General features: G+C 46.4%; 1 protein-coding gene across 1 annotated transcript in view; it reads right to left on the minus strand.

Annotated features, from left to right (window-relative positions):
- Positions 1-23820, minus strand: part of iqsec2b (IQ motif and Sec7 domain ArfGEF 2b) — a 24084-nt gene extending 264 nt beyond the window's left edge. The window contains exons 1-14 of the mRNA XM_034877459.1: positions 22019-23820; positions 6319-6616; positions 5860-6174; positions 4503-5557; positions 4232-4393; positions 3769-3891; positions 3517-3683; positions 2378-2502; positions 2156-2281; positions 1955-2054; positions 1698-1859; positions 1318-1509; positions 1063-1112; positions 4-747 (exon numbers count right to left, since the gene is read on the minus strand). Of these exons, the coding sequence (XP_034733350.1) occupies positions 4-747; positions 1063-1112; positions 1318-1509; positions 1698-1859; positions 1955-2054; positions 2156-2281; positions 2378-2502; positions 3517-3683; positions 3769-3891; positions 4232-4393; positions 4503-5557; positions 5860-6174; positions 6319-6616; positions 22019-22482 (4083 nt within the window). The 5' untranslated portion in view covers positions 22483-23820. The remainder of the gene's footprint in view (positions 1-3; positions 748-1062; positions 1113-1317; positions 1510-1697; positions 1860-1954; positions 2055-2155; positions 2282-2377; positions 2503-3516; positions 3684-3768; positions 3892-4231; positions 4394-4502; positions 5558-5859; positions 6175-6318; positions 6617-22018) is intronic.
- Between the last annotated feature and the right edge of the window lie 700 nt (positions 23821-24520).

Raw genomic sequence — 24520 nt, forward strand, 5'->3', positions numbered from 1 at the left:
AGAGTGTGTGGGCTGCGCATGGTACAGGGCGAACTGTGGGTTCTGGGAATGTTGGGAGAGAGGAGAAAGGGGGGGGGGACATCCCACCACCATGTTGGCGTAACGACCCGGAAGCCCATGCTGGGAGAGCTGGGAGAGATGGGCCAGCTGCGGGTGTTGGCCGTGTGGGGGACCAAGCGGTGGACGACAGGGTAGTGGGCCTCGCTGTATGGTATGAGGGGGCACCCCTTGCAAAGGAGGAGGGACAGTTTGGACGTGGTAGCGATGGTGATGGTAGTAAGGTGGTGGAGGCTGCACGGAGCCCATGTGACAGTACTGTGCGTGCAGCGCCTGGATCTTGGAAGGCCCCCCGTCCAACTGGCAAAGCGATGAAGGGGAGTGAGGAGGGGGACCTCCCGTAGTCGGTGGGGGTACAGGTGCGGGGTAGGGTGGCCCCGGTGGAATAAGGGGCCCTGGTGGTTTGGCACGCTTGCTGCCGAATAGGGAGCCCAGGAAGGAGCCGCTGTTGTTGTTGCTGCTGCTGCTCCCCCCAGGGCCGCTCCCCGCTCCTGCTCTCTCTACACTGCTGGAGACTCCCCCAACTCCTGTCCCAGCAGTGGTATGTTGCTGCCCCGGCCCACCCCCCACCCCCGATCCGGGGCTCAGGATGGGGCGGTGAGGCCGGAAGTCTTCTGTTGTGTAGCAGCCAGGTACCACGCCTGGCAGTTGATAGCGCTGGTGAGGCTGGGGGCTACTAATGATAGAGCCCTGGGAGGATAAAGCATCATCATGTTTTAGACGAAATCACTGAAGGATTGCACTAAAGTCACACTTACATCACCAATCACAGGACATATTTGTATCTGGAGAACATGCTTGGGAAAGAATGAACACACACACAGCCATGCAGAGGGAAGGACAGGTACATGTTGACACACAGGCACATGCATGTACTGTACACGGACACACCTTCTATACGTACACTGTACACACACTGAGCGTGCTCGTGAAGATGAAGCACCAGTAAGGGGACATGTAGGTCTGTTAAAGGTTACAGGTCAACATCTACTCTTTCAGACTTACTTCCATGGTACTATCCAGGGAACCAACACTGTTCCTGCGACCACGTTTCCCTACACCCCACCAGGAAGAGTCAGGTTAGCAAAGAGTGGAAGATCGGAAAGTTTGTTCCCATGTGTGTGTCAGTGTGGAAGAGGAACATGATGTAGTAATAGAGACAGAAAACAAAATCACTGTAGAAGCTGTGCTACCCAATTCAACCCAGCTGACTGGAAGGAAATGGAATTAAACCCCGCCTCCGAGGCGCTGTTTTCTCACCTGTGTCCGATAGGTCCCTGAGAGATGAGCTGAGCGCCGTGCGTTTGAGACCCTCACCCACTGAGCAGTTGTCATCAAAACTTGTCCTTCCCATGGTGCCATTCACGACATCGCTCTTCACACCTACGCCACCGACCACACCTCCAGTGAGCAAGCTGGGCCGCATCACACCTTTCTGTTTCTCCAACTCCGCTGTGAATTAACACAAAGGGTACAGGGGAATTTAAAATGAGAGGGAGACTCTGTGTGGGGAAGACCAAACCCTAAACCGGTGCCAACAGCACTCCATTTCTTGATCAAATGTGCCATTGTTAAAAGCTGTACAATCATCCCAACCACTAAATTAATTCACAGTAATGGCCAGTAGATGGGGTACTTACATTCCACTCTATATTTCTCCATCTCTTGCACTTCAGCAATACTCTCCCTGAGGTCGCTAACAAAGCGGGTGCGGTCTTGCTGACTGGGTGCCATAAAGACAATGAGAACCTTCATCTCTCCGCCTAGGACTGCTGAGGTCAGGCGGATACCGTGAGGGTAGTCTAAGAGATGCAAAAAAGAGAGCGATAAAATACTTAATAATCATAGAGAGTAATTAGGAATAGTTAGTGCGCAAAAGGAAAGAAGGGCTTCTTACACGAGTTCTGGAACATGTGTACTTGCATCTCAACCAAAGGGAAAGATTGTCTGAAACTGTAAGTCACTGAGGTTTTCTTCTTCTGGAAGATTTTGGTCACCTGATGGAACAGATAGATGGAGTTGGTTTTTACAGGGTCTTTTAAATTAAACAGATTTTAATGTCTGCCATGTCTTAAAAAGTGATGACCGGGAGGCTTACCACCAGAAGGTCATTAAAGAGGAAGACCTCTCGTTGGTGCACTCCTGTCCTCTGAGGTCTGTTGGGGTCAGGGACTTCATAGAGCTGGCAGCAACACACCAGTCTACGATGGGGAAGGGACAGCACCTATACAGACAAATACAGTACAAATGAATAAACTTTTAACTAGTAGTGGCAACATATTACAAAGTCCTGTATTTTGCTCACAGGCTTCTTGCCCACAATGACTCTCTCCACTGCTTGCACTTGGGACACGTGGTCATCATTGGTCCGTAGCTCCCATTTCTGTATCCGTTGGTAGATCCCAACCAGCAGGTCCCTGGGTATATCCTGACCATTGTCTACGCCTTGGGTGGAGACAGGGAAAGGGAGGCTTATAGGAAATGATATTCATTAAAACTGCACTGCACAACTCACTAAATGAACCAGTGTATCTGATGCAGGAAGTCTTGGGAAACGTATCGCTCAACACCTCTCAAAGTCCAACTGAAATCGCATTTAGTCACCCCGGATTCTAGTTTTAACAAAAGTGTTTTTAATGGTTTCTTATTATGAAAAGTCTTTTGGGGGAAATTTTAGAAATACACTCAGAAGTGCAATTAAGTAATTAATCTCCTCACATACTGTACATACCTGAACACTAACTGCTAATAACTGATAATTTATGGTAAAGGTCTTTTTTATAGCCGAAGGTTTTATTGTTATTATTATTATTATTATTAATGTTATTTTTGGACTGTTTCTTCCCTCTATACTGTATTTTGTATTCCTTTTTTTGGAAGCTGCGGAAAACAGCTGCTGGGAATTTCAATTTCCTCGCGGGAGTCGTGCCAAAAGGATTAATAAAGAGAAGTCTAAGAAAGCTGGAGGGCCGTTTGTGGCTACGTAATGTTAAAAAAATATCAGTCATGCATAATTACTAAAATACTCTAATAATGAATTATTTATAAAAACAAATGAAATAGCATTTAAGTGTTTTCTGTAATTGTTTCCATTAAATCTTTCCCTACCAAAACTGATTTGCACTGATAGGGGGGTACTGAAAAAATACTTTGAAGCGGGTACATTATTGCAAAAAGTATTAATGCAGTATTAATGCAAACCCATCATAAAACAAAAATCCCTTTTGGTTTCTATGATGTGTATTTTGTAACAGACAAATAATGCAATTTGATTTCAGGTTTAAACACTTTAAACACTCCTTTTTACTAACCTAATGCATACTAAAATGTTTTAAATGTTTTGTCCTGTTGCTCATCGTGTCCATGAAGACAACATGTTAAAAAGACACTATTAAATACTTTTACTGCCCAATATGTGTTGTGTATCAAGGGTATATGTCTTTTCTGTTCTGACCGCACCTCTCAAATTCTTGATGAAATCGTCTAGCTTCATCTTCCTCTCAGCTTTGATGTTGGGACTGTACATATCTGTGTTGAGGAGGATGATGGCAAAGGCTAAGATGAAGATGGTGTCCGGGTTCTGGAACTGCCGAACCAGCGTTGGATTACACACACAGTACCTCTGACTGCATAGGGACAGAAACAACATGTTACATTTATACGGCAGCCATAGCTGACCCTAACCCTGACCGTCATCCGAAACATACAAACCTAAAAGCCTCTATGAGCCGCTCCACTTTTTGGGCTTCTCCTTGAACTTTAATCTGAGCCTGGAACTTCCTGAGAGCGTCGTCCAGGTCCATTCCTGAGAAGTCCATCTCATCCACCACGCAGCTGAAACACACACACACACACCGCAGAGGTCACAGTCTAACCTCACCTATCGCACACCATTCCCCAAGTCACATATTACTGCATATCATGTCTGTGTGTATGGGGAGGGGACTGGGTTTACCTCAAGGTTGCATCTATTCAGACTTCTAATATGTGAGCTGAAATGTGGAGTGCATTCTGTGAACTAACTTTAAGTGTTTTTTTTTTCCTTTGAAGACAAAGATATAACTGGATTTTTAAAAATTTTTGTCTTACATTTTCTGATCTATGACGACAACTGTCCTTTGAAAATGAAAACCCTGCCCATGACCTCTTCTGTGCTTTCTATTCCCGTACTCACTCTAAAACATCTTTGTTGAATTGTTTCTGTCGGTTTCCCAGGAACTCTCCAATCATCTGCCTGCTGAGGCCCTTCCTCTCCAGGATGAAGCGGGCAATCCCAACTGGAGTGTCCGATACAAAACCTCTCTCTATCAGGTACTGGATCCCTTTCTCTGGCTTCCTATAAATAACGAAAAAGAACTTTCTCACTACAACTTCACCAGTTTAATTGCATGATCACCATAAAAATGGTCTCTCATTGGCACTTCGGTTTATTTTATACTACTTACTTGTTGAAGAGGTTGAGACCTATGCGGTACTGGCGTCTCTGCACCACGTCACTGTTGAAGGGCGGCGAGTCCCAGCTATGGCGGCTTTCTCTCTGGTAGGTCTGCTTTCCCAGAGGCGGCAGAGGCTCCCGCAGGCTGTCCTGAGACGAGGAGCCGGAGCTGCAGTTGACTGTCTCGTTGGAGTTGGTGGTGGAGTTGAGGGAGTCGTTGTCTCCGTCCGAGCAGCACGGCTGCTCCAGACCTCCAGGGGGCAGAGCTGTGGAGGAGGAGGAGGACAGAGGGGTGGTGGGGGGCTGCTGGGGGGAGGATGACGACGACGGTGTGTCAGGGTACTGATGGTGGTGGATAGGGTGGTGGTGATGGTGGTGGAGCGCGGCCACCTGATGAGGGATGTGTGTGGGTATGGGTCGGCCAGGAGGCCGAGTCTGACCTTGGGCCGCTGCTGTGGAGGTAGGGCGAGTGCCTGTGTTGGGGGAGTGTTTTAGGGTTCCCTGAGGGGAGCCAGCCCCTACCCCAGGCTCCTGCTCATAGACCAGCTGCCTGCTTAGAGAGCCACGATCCGAGCGGTCACTCGTGTCCACTGAGCTGTCACTGGGCGGCTCAATAGTGAGGAGAGGCAGATGGGCGCCCCTTAGACGGTAGTCCCTGCACTCGGTACACGGGGTGCTGCGCCGACTGTTACTGCTGCCCCCGCCCTCGGTATCCCTGCTGTCCTCGCGTCCTCCGACACCACCACCGGGACCCCAGTACTCCGTGTCTGTGCTGCTGGGTGCCCGATCCAGGGACAGTGGGGACGACGGCATGCCGTCATCCATGTAAAGGGTTACGTCGCTGTACGAGGTGGCGGTACTGTCGCCATGCATACTGAGTCCACCCCCAGCTCCCCTGGCTCGTTCACCCAAACCTCTTTGGGAGGAGGGGTTGCTGCTGCTGCTCCACACACACTCCCCAAAGTCCTCACTGATCCCTCCGCCCTCCCTGCTGCCCTCCTGGGAGTCATCGCGACCCGCGCGGCAGGTAAGGGCGTCGTCAATGGAGTCGGCTAGGGACTTGACCTGGAGGGAACACAAAGTGGGGTAGGACTTCAGCATCCCTCTTGTCAGAAAGTAGAACTTGTTATAATAATACATTTGTTACAGATCGTAAAGAGAAAATTCAGTGTCTACCGCATGCTTTGAGGGTCTAAGGCTGTGGTGAACCGGACAAGATCAGATATGTCTTTTAGTTTTGCTTTGTTTAGTTGATTGATGAGTTGTTAACGTTTTACCAGTCTTCTTTGGTGTTTCTTTCAGTCACTGTAAAGACCTTTGAAACTGTCATGTCATAAAGAGTAATATAAACAAACCACCGCCGTTACCTGTTTGGAGAAGGAGTCCTCTAAGTGTGTGTAGTCTCCTGGGCGTTCTGGGATGGGGGAATGAGGAGGCCCTATAGCCACATTGTGGGTGAAGTTTGTCTGTGTCTGGGCCTGCTGCTGAGGTCGTTCATCGAAGGAATACTGCAGTCTCATATTGGACAGGATGATGCGACGTGTCATGCGGCTCTCTGACGCCGAGCTCCTGAGGCGCTCAAAGTTCTTGTTCATGCGATACTGTCTGAAGGCCGTCTGAATGGTCCTAGCTGCTCTGCGACTTACAAAGGAGCCACCATACTTTCTCTCCAGCATCTCAACCTGGCAAAAAGTGGGGAAAAAGAAGCACAAACAAGACAGGTTAATAAAAGGAAAGCTAGTGCCCATGGCATCTAGGAAACACCAAGGAACACAAACATCTCCGACACCAGTTATCTGGCGGCAGTATCCTCGGCATTGATATACCTTCTTATCCTGCAGATCAGTTGAGAGTTCATAGCTGTCTGAAAGCGCCTTGCATCTCTTGTTCTCCTCTTCCTCTTGCTTGCGGAGGGCCAGACTCGCAGGTTGGTGGCGAGTTCGCAGTGCCCAGGCCAGACTGGCTGAGCTGGAGGCCGACACGCACGAAGGGTCCCTAGATGCGGAGGGTGCGCTGCTGGTGCTGCTGTCAGTGTAGCGCTCTGAGCCGCGCAGGTAAGATGTCTGGCTGAATGAGCTGTCTTTGTGGGTGCCCGTCTCTGGACATTGGGAATCCCCCTCCACACTACAGGAGAGAACGAGCAGAAGCTTTTAGAATAATAATTAACAAATAATTACACCAAAACACTTGGAAGTGTGCTAAGTGCAAAATATAGACAGCATCACTTAATCACGTGGAGTAGTATTGAAGAGCTTACATAAAAGGACTTACGTGTAAAGTTTAGAGCGGCGAGGAGTTAACCATCTCTTAGGGGAAATCATGGTGAACTTATATATCACTTGTTATTTCCAATTGCAAAGCCTGAGATCTGACAACATTCCTTGTCTACATTGGCTGATGCAATAAACATAAAGATCTCTGCCCTCTATCTCCTTCCTTTATTGAGTCACAAGGATGAGTTAATGTACTACTACAGTACATTTAGCCAAGCCTACTGATGTTTATACACGGTCTTTGTCTGCTTCTAACTTTCTTGTTCCCTCTTTCACTCTCTCGTCTTGCCCTCAGTGTATCACTGTCTGACAAACACAACAGTGATAGCCCATTTTGAGGAGGCATCAAGCACTGAAACACACTCCTCCGTTGCCACATACGAGCGACACCATACTGACAGGAAAGACCAAGTATTTATGTTAGCAGCAGGTGTAAAACAGGCACTTCAGGACACCGTGGAATGAGACAAAAGACATGACAAGGCACATCTCCTCCCTCTCATTCAAGTCTGTTACACAAAAGTAAAAGCAAGCATCTAAGATTTGAAACAAAATCACCAACACAGTTTAGCTGGATTTGAATGGAAACAATCCTATTTGCAGTCAGCAAAACAAAGACACACAACTTATCAGAGTTCAAGTGAGTACACAGATCCTCCAGGGTCCTGTTGCGCACGTTTGCCCAACCTAAATCCACCCCAAGTCAATAAGTCAGTCTGTGTTTGGGAGAACAGCTACAGTCACATTCTACTGCCTACATTTCCTCCTTGTGTTAGCCACACCCCCTTCTGTCAGCTGTTCCATAACGCGGCAGAGAGTCAGTGTAGAGCCAGGGTCAGGGATGTGTGGGAGCATCACATTCAGCACATGAAATCCCAATCAAAATGCAAATCTTGAATTTGGTGGCTACTTTCTGCATAGTTTAAACTCTGTATCACACATTAATGCAGATGACAAAAAGGGACTGAAATGGTGCCTTGTTGACTGTCTCCATTTTTGCATTGAGTGGCTAAGTTGTTGTCCTCCTCCCTCCCTCATTGTGTTCTCACTGTTCCACTGAATTGCACACACTTCCTGTGTTGGTCATTAGTTGGTAAAAACAGGATGAGAAGAAACAGGCGAACCAAAGAACAAGGAAATGACTTGTAAGTATTTTAATTGGTTCGTTTTGATAGGTTTCGCGCAAACACACCACATATCAGTTCCTATACGGAAACTCTAAAAGAATCCGTGGAGCGGACAGAAGGGGAAACGTTGTACAATGCAGCCGGGTCTTACAGCTGGACATCCTGTGCTGTAAAGCAACACGTGCTAGATTATAGACTCCAACAGCAACACTGAGGACAACCCCATTATGTTGCATAACACACGAGTCCTGTAAAAGCCCACCGATAAATAGACACAAGTCTGACATCTGCAGGAAAACACGTATCACCGCAGCTAAGCTAAGTTGTAAATATTTAACAGCAACTCCTCCTGTTTGCAGGGAATTCATCACAACATTAACAAGCTGTGCTTTGTTCCTATTTGGAGCAAATTAATTATGAGCAACAAGTTGTTGCACAATCTCTTAAAAAGTGTTTTTTCCCTCTCTCTCTTTTTGCAGCATCATTTATCATTCCTCCTCAGCTCCTTAAATAGATGAACTGAGAAGCGGGAGGGGGTTGCTTGGTGACGGTTGCTGTGGGACCGTTGTGGGCGGCGAGGCAGTTGTTAGGATGAGAAGCGTAGTTGCCATGGCGATGTATTGACTGTTTTCACCATTGATGTGGGTGTTGAAGATGCTCCACAGGTTGTGAATGACAGTCTGCATAATAGTCATCTTGAAAAGGAATAGAATAACAGAATATATCGGCACAGTGAACCATGCAAATACAGCATCGTCTCAACTTGTTAGTTCATTAAAAATGGAAGCCTGAATTAATCTTCTACTTTTAGTACCTATTCACACATTGTCTAAACTGTGGGAATAGAAAGTTTGGTCTTCTTCAGAGCAGCTTAAAACGGCTCCTTTTAAGGAATGGAAACCAGCCACATGAGTGCCTCTGCACAGTGCCAACAGGTAGGCATGAGCAGGGACTCAGCTTCCCTGTAACTCGCCTGCGGTGCACATCAGCGGGAACAGATGGCATTTTCCTTTAACCGGGTCACAGAAACCTAAAATACATGCAACATGCCACTCTCATGAATTTGTCTCTGTATATTCTCAGCTGTCCCTTGGGTTGATGTTAAAAAAACCTCCATAATAATTGTCGAAAACTGCAGCCGTCATCGGTTTACATCTCACGAAGAAGGAAAATCAAAATACTTCAGATAAGATGGATATCAGCTGCCACCAAAAAAAAAAAATCAACTGTATGCGTTATTTGACATTATCGACAGTGGTTTTCATCTCCGCAGTCTATTCAAGATCCGTGCGAAGGTCACATATTTGAATTTCTTCCTTTGAGCTTTAGGAGGACGTTTTTTCCAAGTTGAGGAATGCTTTGGTGAAAGTTTGGTGAAGTATTTGAAAATGAAAATCAATCTGGTTTCAGCATTGATTCTTGTCTTCTTCCCAGTACGCGAGGCCTTGCAATCCACCTCCATGTGTACATGCATTAAACAAGACTACCAGGCGGTAATATGCAGTGGGAGACGAGGTGAGAATGATACACGAGTATAAAGTTTGTTGTATAAAACATGAGTGTGGCCATATCGCAGCTGGCATCGGCAACTCATTACTTATGTAAGAAAGCCTGTATACCTGTTACAGTGCCAGAGAGAGCTTCTCTCTTGAGGCTTCCTCATAAAGACCAGCCCGGAGTTTCACTACCTCCAACCATTTAATTGGAGCCGAAACAGATGGTTGGAATGTAAGAAACAGGAAAGTGATCGCTTATAGTGTTATGAGAATTTAAAAAACGTGGGCAGAAATTGAGCTCCAGTGAGAGAAAATGAAAAGTGAATGGGGGTTTGCCCAATGAAGTACAATGTCAACTGCAGTCCCCTGCCTCCGGTCCCTCGCTCGTGTAATATTGATGTGCTGTGTGTGTGTGTGTGTGTGTGTGTGTGTGTATGAAAGAGCACGGTGTGTGCATCGAACCCGCAGCGGGACAAGGAGGCTGGGGGATTAACCTCTCCCGCCGCCTGCCACGGAGGAGCCAATAATTACATCGATCTCTGTTGACTCATTTCCACTTGAGCACCGACTCAATTTAGTTACCTCACATCCTGTCTAATCTCTTCATCTTAAACTTTTGTCAGTTCTGCCATTTGTTCCAAAGCTCACCAGCCAATGTAAATAACCCCTGCGACACAAATGTGGATTATGAATGATTAAAAGGAGCAGAAAGGCCTACAGTAAGATCTCTGCTAAGTGCTTTGGGGGTTCTGATATTTACAATCAATGTCAGGGCTTTAAGACACGAAAAGAGAAATAAGTAATGTTTTCCATCATGAAAATAAATCAAGCACCGGAACAATCTGTACTCTCTTTGTCACATGTGATACCATTCCTTTCAAATGGCCAAACTGAAAAGAAACAATCAAATCATTCATAGGTCAGATTGGAGCATTCCTCCTCCGCCAACACTCTGCTGCCACTTCGCTGTAAGCTTCCCATCACACACACACACACACACACACACACACACACACACACACACACACACACACACACACACATTTTTTGTATGACCCAGATCTTCTGGTTCAAAGCTCAAAAAGTTTCTGTGGTTTTGTCAGCGAAGAATGCCACTTCACGTAAAAAAAAAAAGAGAGATTAAAAAAAGCTTTGTGCAGCTTTATTGTATGAAGGGCTGCAGAGCGATGTAGCTGGAAATTAACTTTAGTCTTTTGTAAGCGTAAATCTATCAGATAATCTCTGGCGCACAGAGCATGAAAGAATGACGAGATGAAGTCTTGTCTAAACAGGCGCGTAGACAGAGTAATTAGAAAGTTACTTCTCTCTCGGCGCACTGATCATTTCTCCGACATCCACTATTTTTTGCATAATCATGACATTTTTTGACCGGTTCACTTCCAGGTTTTTGTCTGTCTTCTCCAGAGTTTGTTCTCGCGTAGTTCACAAATCCTCCTAATTCAAACAATCGAGACAAACATCTTCCGAGAAGCAATTAGTTATTTCATGTACTTCTGTATGCTGAGCACGCACTGTAGTGACACCCATGACATTTATGGCTGACACGTAACAGCTGAAACTTTAATAAGTATGTAAGCTGTCATCTGAATGGCTTGTATGCTCTGTCCCACACACGTCAGTTCCTTCACAAACCATTTCTTTCTTTTAAAAACATGACACACAGACTGGTGATCTACAGCACAAACCGCATGTCATAGACGCTACATCACCCTAGCGTGGGCCACCATAGAAACATGCCGGTGTAACAGGTCATGTCATCTCTCAAGAGCTGAATGCTCTTATGTGACAGTTTTACAAGTGAAATAAAAAGTGGAAAAAGCCGAGTTCTTACCATGCTGCTACTGTCATAGAAAGGTCCCGCACTCACTGGAGCACCGTATGTAACACACCCTCTCTCTGACACTCACTCTTTTGCACACTTTCAAACACACACACACACTCCCAAAGTGGCTCTCATACACACACACACTCCCAAAGTGGCTCTCATACACACACACACTCCCAAAGTGGCTCTCATACACACACACACTCCCAAAGTGGCTCATGCTTGCTCTGCAAAGCTGCACAGGCTACATTCTTGACATGTCTTTTGACAGCTATGATCTTCCCTCCACTCTCCTCTGTGTGAAGAAGAATGACGTACACACGCACACACGCACACACACACACAGGTTCCCAACAGTAATGGGGCAGATACTGTGTTTGCTAAGAAAAAGTGATTATGTGCAAACAATATATAACTGAAAATAAATTTTTTAGAGGTAATTTCTGGCTGTGCGCGAGTGCATTGTGCCCTAGGTGTAGATGAGTAAGGTGGGTGTGTACAGCAGCATTCCAGCATGACTAAAACAACACAAAGCAAATACAGCAACACTTCTTTCACCTTCAGACATTTAAAAAAAATGACAGAAATTAAGTGTCTTCCAAAACTAGAGATCTTTATTTTGTTCAGAATTAGACCAATATCTTCATGACTAATGTTACTCTTAATAAGACTGATGATCAGATGTTAAGAAATACATCAAATGAGCGTGTTAAACAGACCAATTCATACAATTCATGTATTTACATCACATAGGAGGCTCTTTTCTGACATGGCATGATGGGACAATAAAGATATTTGCACGGATAACAAAGGGTGACGACTGAGCACACTCAAACTGACATGACTCAACTAGTGGACCCAAGATGAGCATGAGCGTGACAGCGATGAGCACACGATGGTGATGCGTTCTGACATCTTGTTATGGCTCCAAGAATAGAAATGCATTGCATAGGATACAGAGAGATACCTTAGAATGTGAATGAATGCACAAACCATGTGAATAAATCAATGATAGCACATATACCAACGGTCACAATGACTACAAGTTTCATGCATTTCTATTTTGTCCGACTAAAATGCAGCAAGTCTTTGCCTTTTTGGTACACAGTGAGATCTCCGTTTTTCTGGCAGCATAAACTGTGACAGTCTTTTCACAGGCAAATGGGTGAGTGAGTCGTCGTGCGGGCCGTCACACCTCAGCTCAGCGAGAGGAGGGGCTACTGCAGCCTGAGGCGGCGCAACAGAACTGATGGGCACCCTCGTCCTCACCCTCCTCTCTTGGAAGGCAACACGGGACGAGTCAAAACACAGAAAGAAACACAAGAAAAGGCAGACAGACAAGGCAGAGAGAAAAAGAAAGAGGAGGACTGAGTGAAAAACAGCATGTGACATAAAAAGAAAGCAGAAAGCAAACAGCTGGGGACTAGATAAGCATGAAGCGGGCTGCATTTGTTAGCTTAAAGAGGGACTAAACAGGCATCTTCTTTTTTTTTTTTTACCATAAACGGAGTATGTGAACATCACACAGCTGTCCAATGCCATTAGATGGCAGTGTTGGAGCATCATGCGCTGATGTGTCTGAGGACAGCATCAGGTGGAGGATAAATGAGGGGAAGGAGAGAAAAGCGGGTGAGAATCCATCAGGTTCACTTGTGACTCAGTCCACCTAGGTCCCATGGCTTATTGAAGATGATGACTGCTATCCTCTTGCTCTCTGTGAAGGAGCGGTGTGTTTTTCAAGCCGGTAAAAAAGGGACTTATCTCCAGCTATTAGTCACACCTGGGAGTGGTGGGAGACTGAAGCACAGGCGCTTGGATTAAGAGGGGGTGGGGATAGAAAGGTAAAGCAGAGTGCAATGGAATGTAAAGAAAGAGAGAGAGCGCGACAGATCTGGAGGTTGTTGCAGGTGACTTGCGAGGTTTCTTATGGAGATTGAAGGGGTTTTGAATGTGCCGTACTCACTGTACATAGGCCCTGCAGGGGCCCTTACCTGTCCTCCTGCTGTAAGTTTTGGTCGGTAGAGGGGCAGCAGTACTGATGGAGACGGACGAAGCTGTTAACGGTCAGACTGGTGGGGAACAGAGTAGCATAGGCGGCGCTGCCCGCTGGCGTGGGAGTGGTGGGAGCCGACATGGGCTGCCCTGAGAAAGACAGCGGCCGGACACTTGACAGGAAGGACCCGAGACGGACGACACACACATAGAGACATGGAGAAAGCAGAGAAACAGACACACAAAACAATCAGCCAGCGGCAAAGCAGAAAGATAGACAAAACAAGACGGAGGAAGAGAGAGCACTGATTTGAAGCTGCACATTGATAGTGGCAAATCACACAGCGTCAATGGCGGTACAATGAATGACACATTTAAAAAGGAGAAGAGAAAGGTAGACGTGTGACAGACTGATGACGGCAAGGTGACTATCTTGTTCTAGGGATGCATTGTCGCCAACACCGTGGCTTTTGTTGAAATCCACTCCTGGCAGATTGCTTAGAGTGGGTGTCTTAAGGTGTAAGAAGAGTCCAGGCCAAGATCAAGAAAGAAAACATCGGATCAATTCTCATAACCAGCGTTATTAAACAAGAGCTTTGTGCGAGATACTTCCAACGACTCTCTGATGGATTACATAAAGCTCTATACCGGTCTACTGCGAGGCTCTTCTGTGGATCATCATGAAAATGTGAAACCACTTTCTGTAATGCATGCAAAAGTTCACATATAACAGAAAAAAAGCCTTCTACTCTGATGTTCAATGTGCAGATGGTGAGTGAGCAGCTGAAGTGTGAGCAGTGGTTGAGATTAGCATGTAAATGGCTGGTTTCTCACACTGGGGCCAGCTGTTGGCAAGGACAAGGAGTCCCTGTCATTTCAGCATTGGAAACACTCAGAGACAAGATGCGGTAAAGACAGTGAGAAAGGAAGTGAGATGCTGCATCATTTAAGCAGTTCACTGTAGTTAGCCTGCTTGTTTATGGCCAGCTGTGTAAGATGAGGCGACCAAACTGAATTTCAGAATGTGTCATCCACTTGAAAAGCAACGGTTGCATCAAATTAGATACCTAATTTTATTAGAAACTACACGCGATTGTGTTGCAGGATACGTTTGGTGATTTTTTCAATGTCAATAAAAAGACAAAAAAACAATTTGATCCTTCTAACAAGTGTTGCATGTGTACCCAAGTCTCACATTAGACATTTATTGGTGTCCAAAAACTATTAAAAGAATATCAATTAGCCACATTGTTGCACTGGGTAACATGGTGCTTCATCACCACAAACATGGGAACTGTAGTTTATTTTGAGTCCAACCCACTTACACCCTCCTGCTGACGTACACTCACTAATGCACCAAATCTGGCAGAAAATAGTCCCCATATACAAATACAGTTTTTACTCCTTCCTGTAAGAGTAATTTCATCTAAAAATGACAGTGCCCAGCTATTTTAGGAAAATACTGAGCCTTTTTAGGAATTCAAAATAATGTACTTGTAACCTTTTGTTAAAGTGGCTTGTTTGGCTCAGCGGGTAGAGCAGGCGCACATATACTTAGAGGCCTCGATGCAGAGGTCCAGGGTTTGAATCCAAACCCCCCTCCTTTCTCACCTAGCTGTCCTGTCAAAATAAAAAGTGGAAAAGCCTACATGGCTACATTCAATATTTGTATGTATCAAGCAACAATGTGAAAGGGGTCGCTCGTCGTGATGACCCTACAGAGAGGTATCACCCCAATCTGCAGCTAAAGTGAGTTTTAGTTCGTTGTTCAGCTCTCCGGCCACCAACTTTACGGTTTGGTTCACTTTCACCGCTCTCGTGGAGTTGTTTTCAGACGCAGCAGGCGGCTGTTTTCAGTGAAAAAGCTGTACAATATCTGCTTAGCATCAAAAAGACACAGTTAGAGATCAGCTGGTGAACATAGTGCAGCATTTAGCAGATAAAGAGACAGATATTTCCCTCAGGAGTTGGTGGAGACCAAAAGCGGAGCTTAAAGAGAGTGAATATTGGACGGGTGGCCATAAACACGACTCCACATCCAGTCAATGATAATGTTCCCACCTTGTCTCAGCTGCCCAAGAAATCACTTATTGAAGGTTTAAAGATGTATTTTCTGGAAAAATGGGCTCGAGCCTGAGAGCCACAGGGAAGTTGGAAACATTGAGAGAAAGACTAGCTGACCGGTTGTTTTGACCTTTTCATGGGATTTAAAAAAAATTAAAAGTATCACCAGTCTTATCATTTAATCCTGCTGATCATAAACCCGGCTACAATTCATTTTGACAGGATATAAAATTGCCTTTTTTGACGTGTGGCATGCTAAACAGGGCTGTTAGCAAGAGTTCAAAGGTTTCTAAACAGAGGGGACCGAGGAGAGTGGTGACAATTAGAGTGTTTAAGGATGTAATCATGTAGGCGGAGTGCTCGTTTGCTTAGCGCAAATGATAAAAAGTTCCAATTACATGTGAATAAGCTGTCAGTGGCTATTTTAACTGCCGAGTGTGGAATAAGAGCGCCTTGTTCGTTCCCATTTAGAAAGATTGCACATAGGTTACCAGTCAGCGCCTTAGGAAGTCTTAGGTTTAATTTACAAGCACAGAGTCTATATGGCTGCATATCCTGACAAGATGGGATCTGTGTGTTGTTATTGCCTCTGTATTTGGTCTGTGTAACGCCGAGAAAGAAGATATTCCAAAATAAGTGAACCCAATGACCTGTTCAGCTTTGGATGGAGATGTGAGGAGAAGCAGAGGCACTGTGTGTGTTATGTGAGCCTGAGCCATGCTTATACACACACTGTGGCGTCTTGCACTGCCAAGATTTGTATTTTACCAGCGCTAACTATCCCCAGTGTGGCGCGTGTTGACAGGCTCATCTTAGATCTGATTTCTGCCTCATGAGCGGTTATGCCTAAATCCCTAAGTGTCATTAAAAAAGCAAACAATTCCCCAATCGCCCTCTGCATTCTTCTACTCCTCCATAGAAGAACCAAAAACCAATACTACCCACACACACTTTTTCTATGTGTGCATCTCTCTTTCAGTCATTAGCAGGCACACACAGATACTAAAGAGAAGAGATCAAAATAGGAATCAAAGTCAGAGGATGTTTGTGATGTTAGTGAGCGGAGAGGACACAGGAATCCAAAAGGAACAAGTGGTACATTGGGAGAATGTGTAAGGTGACGTGTATTTAAAGCAGTGAGTTGACAGAGGCTGGAGGCAGGAAGAAGAGTGGGAGGAGAGCGAGCTACATGAGAGTGGGAGCGGTTGGATACGGAGGAGGGCAAGGGTGAAAATAATCAAGAGGGGCGGAAAGGAGTGAAGAAAAAGGAAGGAATGGGAACATGGAAACAGGATGGGAGTGATGGTTGCTGCTAGAGTCCATCAAACCTGTGCAGGGGCATGGTGGCATCAGCACGTGGGTGAGTCTATGAATAGATGAGCGAGGAGAGTGGGAGCAAGGCACACTTGCTGCGATCACATGACCTGCCTGCTCGTGGAGGACTTTTTCTGTCCCTTACACACATCCAGAGAGCATTTCCATTAACATCCATGTGGCTTTTCTGGGGGTATAATTTGAAAATCTGTCTGTCCAATTCAGCTTTGACACAAGCCACTTCAAATTGAGCTTTCACCGTTTTTTTTTCCTCATCTTTTTTTTGCCATTGTCTATGAAATAAGAGTGTGGGAGCGCACTGCGTCATCCCACCTCCAGCGCGTGACCCGCCTGACTCCTGCTGACAGAGGCATTTGATAACCACACACACACACACACACACCGCGTTGTAGCCTAAAGTTAAGCGTGTTTTTAATACGCCCCAACCCCCTCCCCTTCCCTTCCAACGTGAGCTTGAGTCTCCTGCTGCTTGGCAACAACGCGGACTGCCAGTGTGGGCGTTTGGTGTGGAGTGCCAGGCGAGAGCACTGACAAGGAGGGGCACAGTTACAGTTACAAGTCAACTACGCACACGAGGCACCTGCTGCGCCCTGTGAGCTAGTTCACATGTGTGTGTGTGTGTGTGTGTGTGCGCGTGTGTGTATGTTTATAGGTGTGCACGCGTGTTTGATTTCAACTGGGTAGGATTCACCCAATGAAGATGAACAGTTGGACGTCATTTAAATGTGATGTGGGAGACACTGAAGGAGTAATTAAAGAACATGATATCCCCGCAGATCACCAAAGGAATATTCTGTAAAGTCAGAAACAGATCCCGGTCATAAAGCAGATGACTTATCGCTTGCGGTTGCCGACGGGAGGAACCACGTCCCAACTTTTCAATGAAAGAGAACCTGTAACGCGCAAACTAATTAAAACGCCGCAGCGCTCATCTGCCTTCAGTGTTTCTCATCTCTTCCATCCCCATCGAGCCGTCATTCAATCCTCTTTCTGTCTTTCACCCAGCTCGCGCTCCCACTCCTACCCTCGCTTCTCTTCACTTCTCTCCATCTCTCTATTCTGTGTCTCTCGCCCACAGAGTTCTTCACAGAAGAGCTCACAGCGTTCCCACGGTAACCGGTCCCCCTATTCTGCTCCATGGAACGTGTGCATGAGTGTTTGACAAACACTCTGCCTCAAAAGTGCCACTTATCACCTTAAAGACAATGAATAAAGTCAGAGTAACAGCTGGATGGAAATGCATCTGTGTTGATCAAATGGTATGATGTAGAAACCCTAGGGGGGGGGGGGTCGCTAATGACAAAGCAACACCGCTCATCTCTGCGCTAATTAGCCACGGCTGTTGTACGGACACAACTGTTATCAGTACACAGCTGCTATTTAAAACGAAGCAAAACGGGGGGGGGGCGGAGGTGGTGTCAGGATCAGGGTATTTAGCTGCCCCCACCCTCCTCCTCCCCTCCCCTCCCACCCCTGGATAGGTGAGCTACGTCGGAGGAGGAGAGAGGACGGGTGGACAGAAATGCAATATTGTAACTGCCTGGAGGACAGCTTTACAGTTTCCACAGCAACTACATCTCCCACCGCACGCCAGGTCCAAGAGCATTTCACTTCCTGTGAAAAACTTTACATTACAGCCGCTCAACTGTCTCCTTAGCGCAGATGGGAGAGGGGGAGAGCAGGATACTTGTAGACAGCTAGAATGGAAAGAGGAAGGCAGAGGCCAGGTCATGTCTATAGGTATATTAATATGCAGCCTGAGAATGTCATGGTCCCGTTGTAGGTGGGAAACGATGAGTTTTATTACGTGTCTTCGGTCATTTTCATTTTTGTACAACGAAGTATACACTATGCTGCCAAGAAACGGTTCAAAATAGATCAAATCTACCGCTAAAGCCTGTGAATCCTTCTGCCTTTGCCTGTAAGATGCATGTTAATAAAAATATCAATATGTAATAATGTAATATACCTGCAGGGTGAGACCGATGCCATTGGTCAGTCTAATATAGGGATTAAATGCATACTATTGGCTGGGTCACTAATACTTATATACTATATTATAGGTATCCTGGGTAACATGTGACTAAATATAAATATAAAAAAAGATTTTCCATCTGCACACACTGTATGAAGCCACGAACACTCACTGCACTTGTGCGAGGAAAAGGCAAAAAAACACCACCCACGTACACTTGCTCCCACACACACACACACACACACACACACACACACATCCATCCTTTAAATTTACATCAAGCTACGCTGCATCGCAGTAATCATTAGCACTTTTGGTGATGTTCTAATTCGGGGCCCAAATTGAACATTGTTTAATCCACTACGTATCCTAAAAATAGATCATATAAAGAGGAGCAGGATTTGGGTTCTTGAGAAAATGGCAGCTTCACTGTATTTCACGGTGAGTCCAGAGAGGATAGATTACAGTACCTCCCATCACATCACACGGACAGGTAGGAGCAGGTCAGGACTGCTGATCCACATGTGGGCCAGGGGCCAGTTCACTGCTGCGCAACCTTAGCTACTAAAGGAGGTAGAATGCTAGTCAAAATTAACACATATTATGAGCTCTTTATTAGTGGGAAGAATGAATATTCAAATCGACTTAATCAGGAACAATAACTGTGCTTCGGTTAATAGCAGGAATAAGAGTGGCTTAGCAAAGCGGGGAAGAGAAAAGAGAATAGCACAAAAGTAATTTCTTTAGCTTCTCTGAGTCATATCTGCAGCAGTGGGAAACGCGAGGGGGAGAGAGTGAGTGTGTGTACGTGGGTATGTGAGAGAGAGTTAGAAAGAGAGAGTGACAGAGAGAGAGAGGAAGAGAGAGAGAAAGAGAGAGTGACAGAGAGAGAAAGAAGGAGTGGATTGAGGTTGCAAAGGGTTATTTGTAGAAGGGCTACGCACAATTAGCAAATAAAGCACCTTCTGAAACAACATTACTGTTCTCCATGTTCATATTTAACAGAATGAAAGTACATTTCAGAGAGAGTGGTAGAGCACACAACCCACATTGCCCTGCATGGAGGGATGATAGATGGAGGGATGATGGAATATAGAGAGACGAGAGGAGACCCAAGCCCCTTTACAGGGCCCTTTGGAGCTTCTGAGAACTCCCACTGTGACAGTGTGAGTGAAGTGAAAGGGAAAAGACAGCTCGGGTTTCGGTTCCTCTTCTTTTCCGGTGGACGCCGTTATATAATAACAGCGCTCTGAGTATCAGCACCACTGGGGCTGTTGCTGAGACCTCTAGCTGCCCCTGCCTCTCGTCCTATGAGGACAGCTGCATGCACGCAGCACATGATCCAGGATCCAATCTCCCACCCATGAAGCGAGGCCTGTCACATCATTGCAACGCGACAGACTGCAGGGTCACATTAGCTGTCTAATAGTGGACATTCCAGGTGATGTCGTACAGTGCACACATGCACACACTCACAAAAAAAGACACACACACACACACCAGTAATTATCACCCTTGGGCCAGTGTTAATTACACTCTGGTCACACTGATTAATCTCTCATGCACTCTGTGTGTGTCTACCACGCACTTCGCACATTTTTGTACCAATAGCAGATACATTACAGAGAGATACACTCTCTCACCTATCCTAAAATACCAACAAAAAACACCTGCCACATACACATCGAGCTGTGGCGATGCCCTCAACCCTGCTGCTTCTTGGAGGAGGTTGTGTCGGAAATCGTTTTCACCCCGAGGCCTCAGACTCACGTTGTTCACACTGCCATTAACAAAGGGAGAGGGATGAAATAGGGGGGCATTATGGGACAGCTGTTAACGGCGTGCCGCTGGGAGAACCAAGCGGAGAGGAGCAACTTTGTTTTGATGCAGTTGCTGCACGCATGGCTGAAAGAAATGGGGACAGTCGATTCGGTTCCTTTATTGTGAGTTATGAGAGGGACAGGGAGTGCAGGGCAGAGATAAGGACTCCTCCTGGAGGAACAAAACCAAATTGGACAAAAACAAAGTCAGCTCTCAGAGCCTTGCCTTCTCTGGCCCGGACTTCCCCTCTCCCTCTCTTACACACACACACACCCCGTTGACAGATGGCGAATCAGTGTGTGTGTTCCACCTTTTCTCTTTAAGACCGAGGCCCACTCAGTAAGGTCACGCAGTCCCTTTCCTCCCCCTTGTCATCTTTTCTCGCACATCGTCCTTCTGTCTCTCCCTCTGATCTGAGCCATATTTACAGTGTCACTGGCACTGACGATGAAGAAATACATGTTCATAAATCGTTTCTGATCCATTCTCAGAGGAGAGGGTTTTGTTGTTGACCTCAGCTAATAGGCCGGTTTTGGGTTAGGCTAGCCAGCCAGACAGGGCCAATCTGGCTCAATATTAAAAGTGACACTTCATATGATACGCTCATCTGAGCCTGGATTCAAAGTCAGCTACAACCGCTACAGGTAATTACCAAGGGAGGATCGGCACAATCTACATTTACAATTCATCACTGTATTTAACACCTACATAAATAACTAATATGTGCTTTAGTCTAATGACTAAGTCACCCCCAGGGATAATGGGGGGGTGGGGGGAGAGGCATACAGCGAAGAAAAAGACAACTGTAATCGATAAGGGATTTAGTCAAGTCTGAATCAATCGCTGACAGGAGGATTGGGACCATAAGAAAAAAAGAGAGTAAGGGAAATTTGTGTGTGTGTGTGTGTGTGTGTGTGTGTGTGTGTGTGTGTGTGTGTGGTTAAGTAAAAGCAAGGACAGATGCACTTGCTGTTTGCGAATGCTGTGTTTGCAGCACTTGAACCTTTAGCCTTGAGGCTTTGGTGGGTTGGGGAGGGGGTGTGGGGGGGAGTGGGGGGGGGGACACACAACACAAACAGCGGGTGGATTTTTCATGCAGAAGGGCTTCACTGGTCCAGAAAGTTCAGATGACCGTAAAAAAGACCAATCCTGCCTGGACTCGAGTTTTCCTCAGCACACTACGACGCAACTCCTACGCACCTCACATAATGGACTGTGATCATTGCACAAATCCAACCCTCTGCAGGCAAACATCACACAAAGCATTATGAAATGGACACCTTCCACACATCTACACCCTCTACCCATAATCCTCCAGCACTCTGCATATTTCTTCATGGTGGTGTGTAAAAAAAAATCCCTTCACAAGTTTAGAGCCATTTCTGTGGAGCATAATCTGACTAGATTATCTTTATGTGGGCTTTTAGCACATACATGTTGTGTCACACATTGGGTGTTGTGCAGAATTTGGTCATCACTACAATTTAGAGCAACTTGGACAAGATCACAGACATTCCTGGGATATGACATGAAGCCACCGTTCATTGGTGGAAGATCCAACCACTAGACGAGGCTTCTGTGATAGAAAATAACTTACTTTGTCCGTATGGTCGAGCTGGGGTTGGTGTCTGTGCTGTCGGTGCGTTCCAGCCGGTCTCGCTCGTTGCCGGAGGAGCCGCAGGAGAGACCTCGGGTCAGCCTGGTGTGAATCCTCCTCTCCCTGCTGGGCCCCGGAGTTGTGCTTGAACCAGCTGTTGCCTGAGCCGTCGGAGTGCTACCGTTCCCGGCGCCGCCAACACCCCCACCGCCGCCATGATGGACGGGGAGGGACAGGGGCTGGCTGTGATGGTGGTTCTGTTCGGGAGTGTCTGAAGCAGGCGTCCGTGGGCTGCGATCATGCCTCAGGTCCTGGTTCTCTTGGCTGACCTGGTCCAGCTGGCCCTCCAGCTCCTCGATGCGCCGCCGCTGGGTCTCCAGGAGCTTGGCCTGGCTCTCGATGATGTTGTTGAGCTCCAGGAGGTACTCCACTGCCCGGTTGGGGCTCTCTGGGCTGGTCTCCATGGTGGGAGCCCTGCCTCGGGGGGTATGACCACCACCGGCCACCACCAAAGCCGAGATCCACCCCCCCCACCAGCCCTGATGAGTGGGGGGGAGGGAGGGACCAACGGGGGCTTTAGTGAAGATTAACTAATGGCTTCAGATCTTCAGAAATGGGAAGTCACACAGATTAAGAGGTTGAGAATTTCAGAATGACTACATATCCCCAAATATGAGGGCAAAAATGTGCATTATAGCATCTCAGTAGCCGTTGAAAATATCGCAATGCCGAGAATAGAGTTCAAAGCTCAAAGAGACACTGCTGATTGTCTGTTTTCCTGAAGTCACAGTCATTTTGAAAGGCCATGCCGAATCAGCATGGAGCGGGTCAAGAGTTTGGGGCATCATGATGAATAATAACTCGTGAGGCAAAAAATTTATAAAACAGATTGGATGGGGGGAGAGGGGACCGAGGAGGGAAGAATTGTCTAAATGAGGTTGATCAAAGAGCTGTGATGACTTTTTAAAGGGCTCTCTGAGCAACAGCAAGAAAAAAACGGAATAAGCAGAATATCAATTTTTTTTTACTGACCTGTGACATATCCTGCTCATTAACTTCAAGAGCTGCATTTAGTTCATTATGAAACACCTCACACACATCACTCACTCTTTAACCTCCTCGAAAACGAGGGGAAGTGGGATAGAGGTAATGGGAGGGAGGGGTGGGGAGGGGGGAGATGTAAATGATGCTGTACCACTAATTATCAGGCACTGTCAATCATTACATAACACTGAAAATTCTGCTCCCTCCCACGTTGAACATCCCCGCAATCTATCATCGTAACTTTCAACCCATGACTTGGTGTGTCTTTATAGCACAGAAAGTAAGCACAGGTGGCTTACTAAGTTCATTGTCGAGGTCCAGATCCTCCCCTCTGGTCCGATAAAACTACATCCTAGTGCGTAATATTCAGATTAGTTCCCAAAGTGTGCGCGTCTCTGGGCTTTCTCATCCAAGAATAATGCACTTTACTTCCACGTCACGCGTTCATAAACACCGGTCTGGAAGATTAAAAACGTGTCACCTCTTAGGGACTAACAGCTGTCCGGAATATCGACTGGCCGAGAGTCTCAATAGGCTGTGCCAAAACTGCACTTTGGTGTTTGCCGCTTTCGGCGCTGATCTGGAATCTGGTTTAAACGAACAGGTTGGGGTTTTTTCCTACTTATCTGAGGCGGGTTCCGGCTGCATGGGGTCGGTAATCCGTGCGGGTGTGAAGAGATGGATCTTCTTTGAGCTGGCGCACAGACACACGGACGTTCCGCTCCTGGAGCGTCTGAACCGCAGCGGTGCATGCGGTTTATCCACCCAGCGCGTCATGATCACTGTAAAGGAAGCCACAGTGATAGCAAACATCCGGCCGAGAGTTTCAAAATAAAACAGCGACTGCATGACTGTTCTGCGGTGTTGACTCGGTCTGTGTGCTGACAGCAGGAGGAAAACAAAGAATGCATTTGCAAGATTTTCTCTTAATGAAAACACACTTATTTCAGAGTCAACAGAAACCAAAGTAAACTATTAAAAGCTGTTTTTGGTCTTGTTTACACTTTACCAACCATGAAAAGCTCTAGTGTTGGCAGGGGCGGATTTAGTTATTTTGAGGCCTAAGGCAAACACAGCCATGGGGCCCTCCACAACCCTGGTTCTCCCCCTTTTCAGTCCTTATTTATCTAAGAAAGACGTGCTGTCCGCATCGCCAGAGAAACCTGGGCTGACACTACTCTTCACCAGTGTTAGCATTGCTAGCGCAACCTGGGCTTACACTACTCTTCACCAGTGTTAGCATTGCTAGCGCAACCTGGGCTTACACTACTCTTCACCAGTGTTAGCATTGCTAGCGCAACCTGGGCTTACACTACTCTTTATCGGTGTTAGCATTGCTAGCGCGAGCACCGGCTTCTTGCTGCTCCTTAGTAATGTTAGTGTTGTCAGTAGCCGTCGTGAAAAAGGTTGTTACCTTTGGAAGTTTTGCTAAAAACGTTCTGCTTTCTTCCCGCTTCT

Source organism: Etheostoma cragini, chromosome 7 (assembly GCF_013103735.1).
Source record: "Etheostoma cragini isolate CJK2018 chromosome 7, CSU_Ecrag_1.0, whole genome shotgun sequence".
In the NCBI taxonomy this organism is placed as follows: Eukaryota; Metazoa; Chordata; class Actinopteri; order Perciformes; family Percidae; genus Etheostoma; species Etheostoma cragini.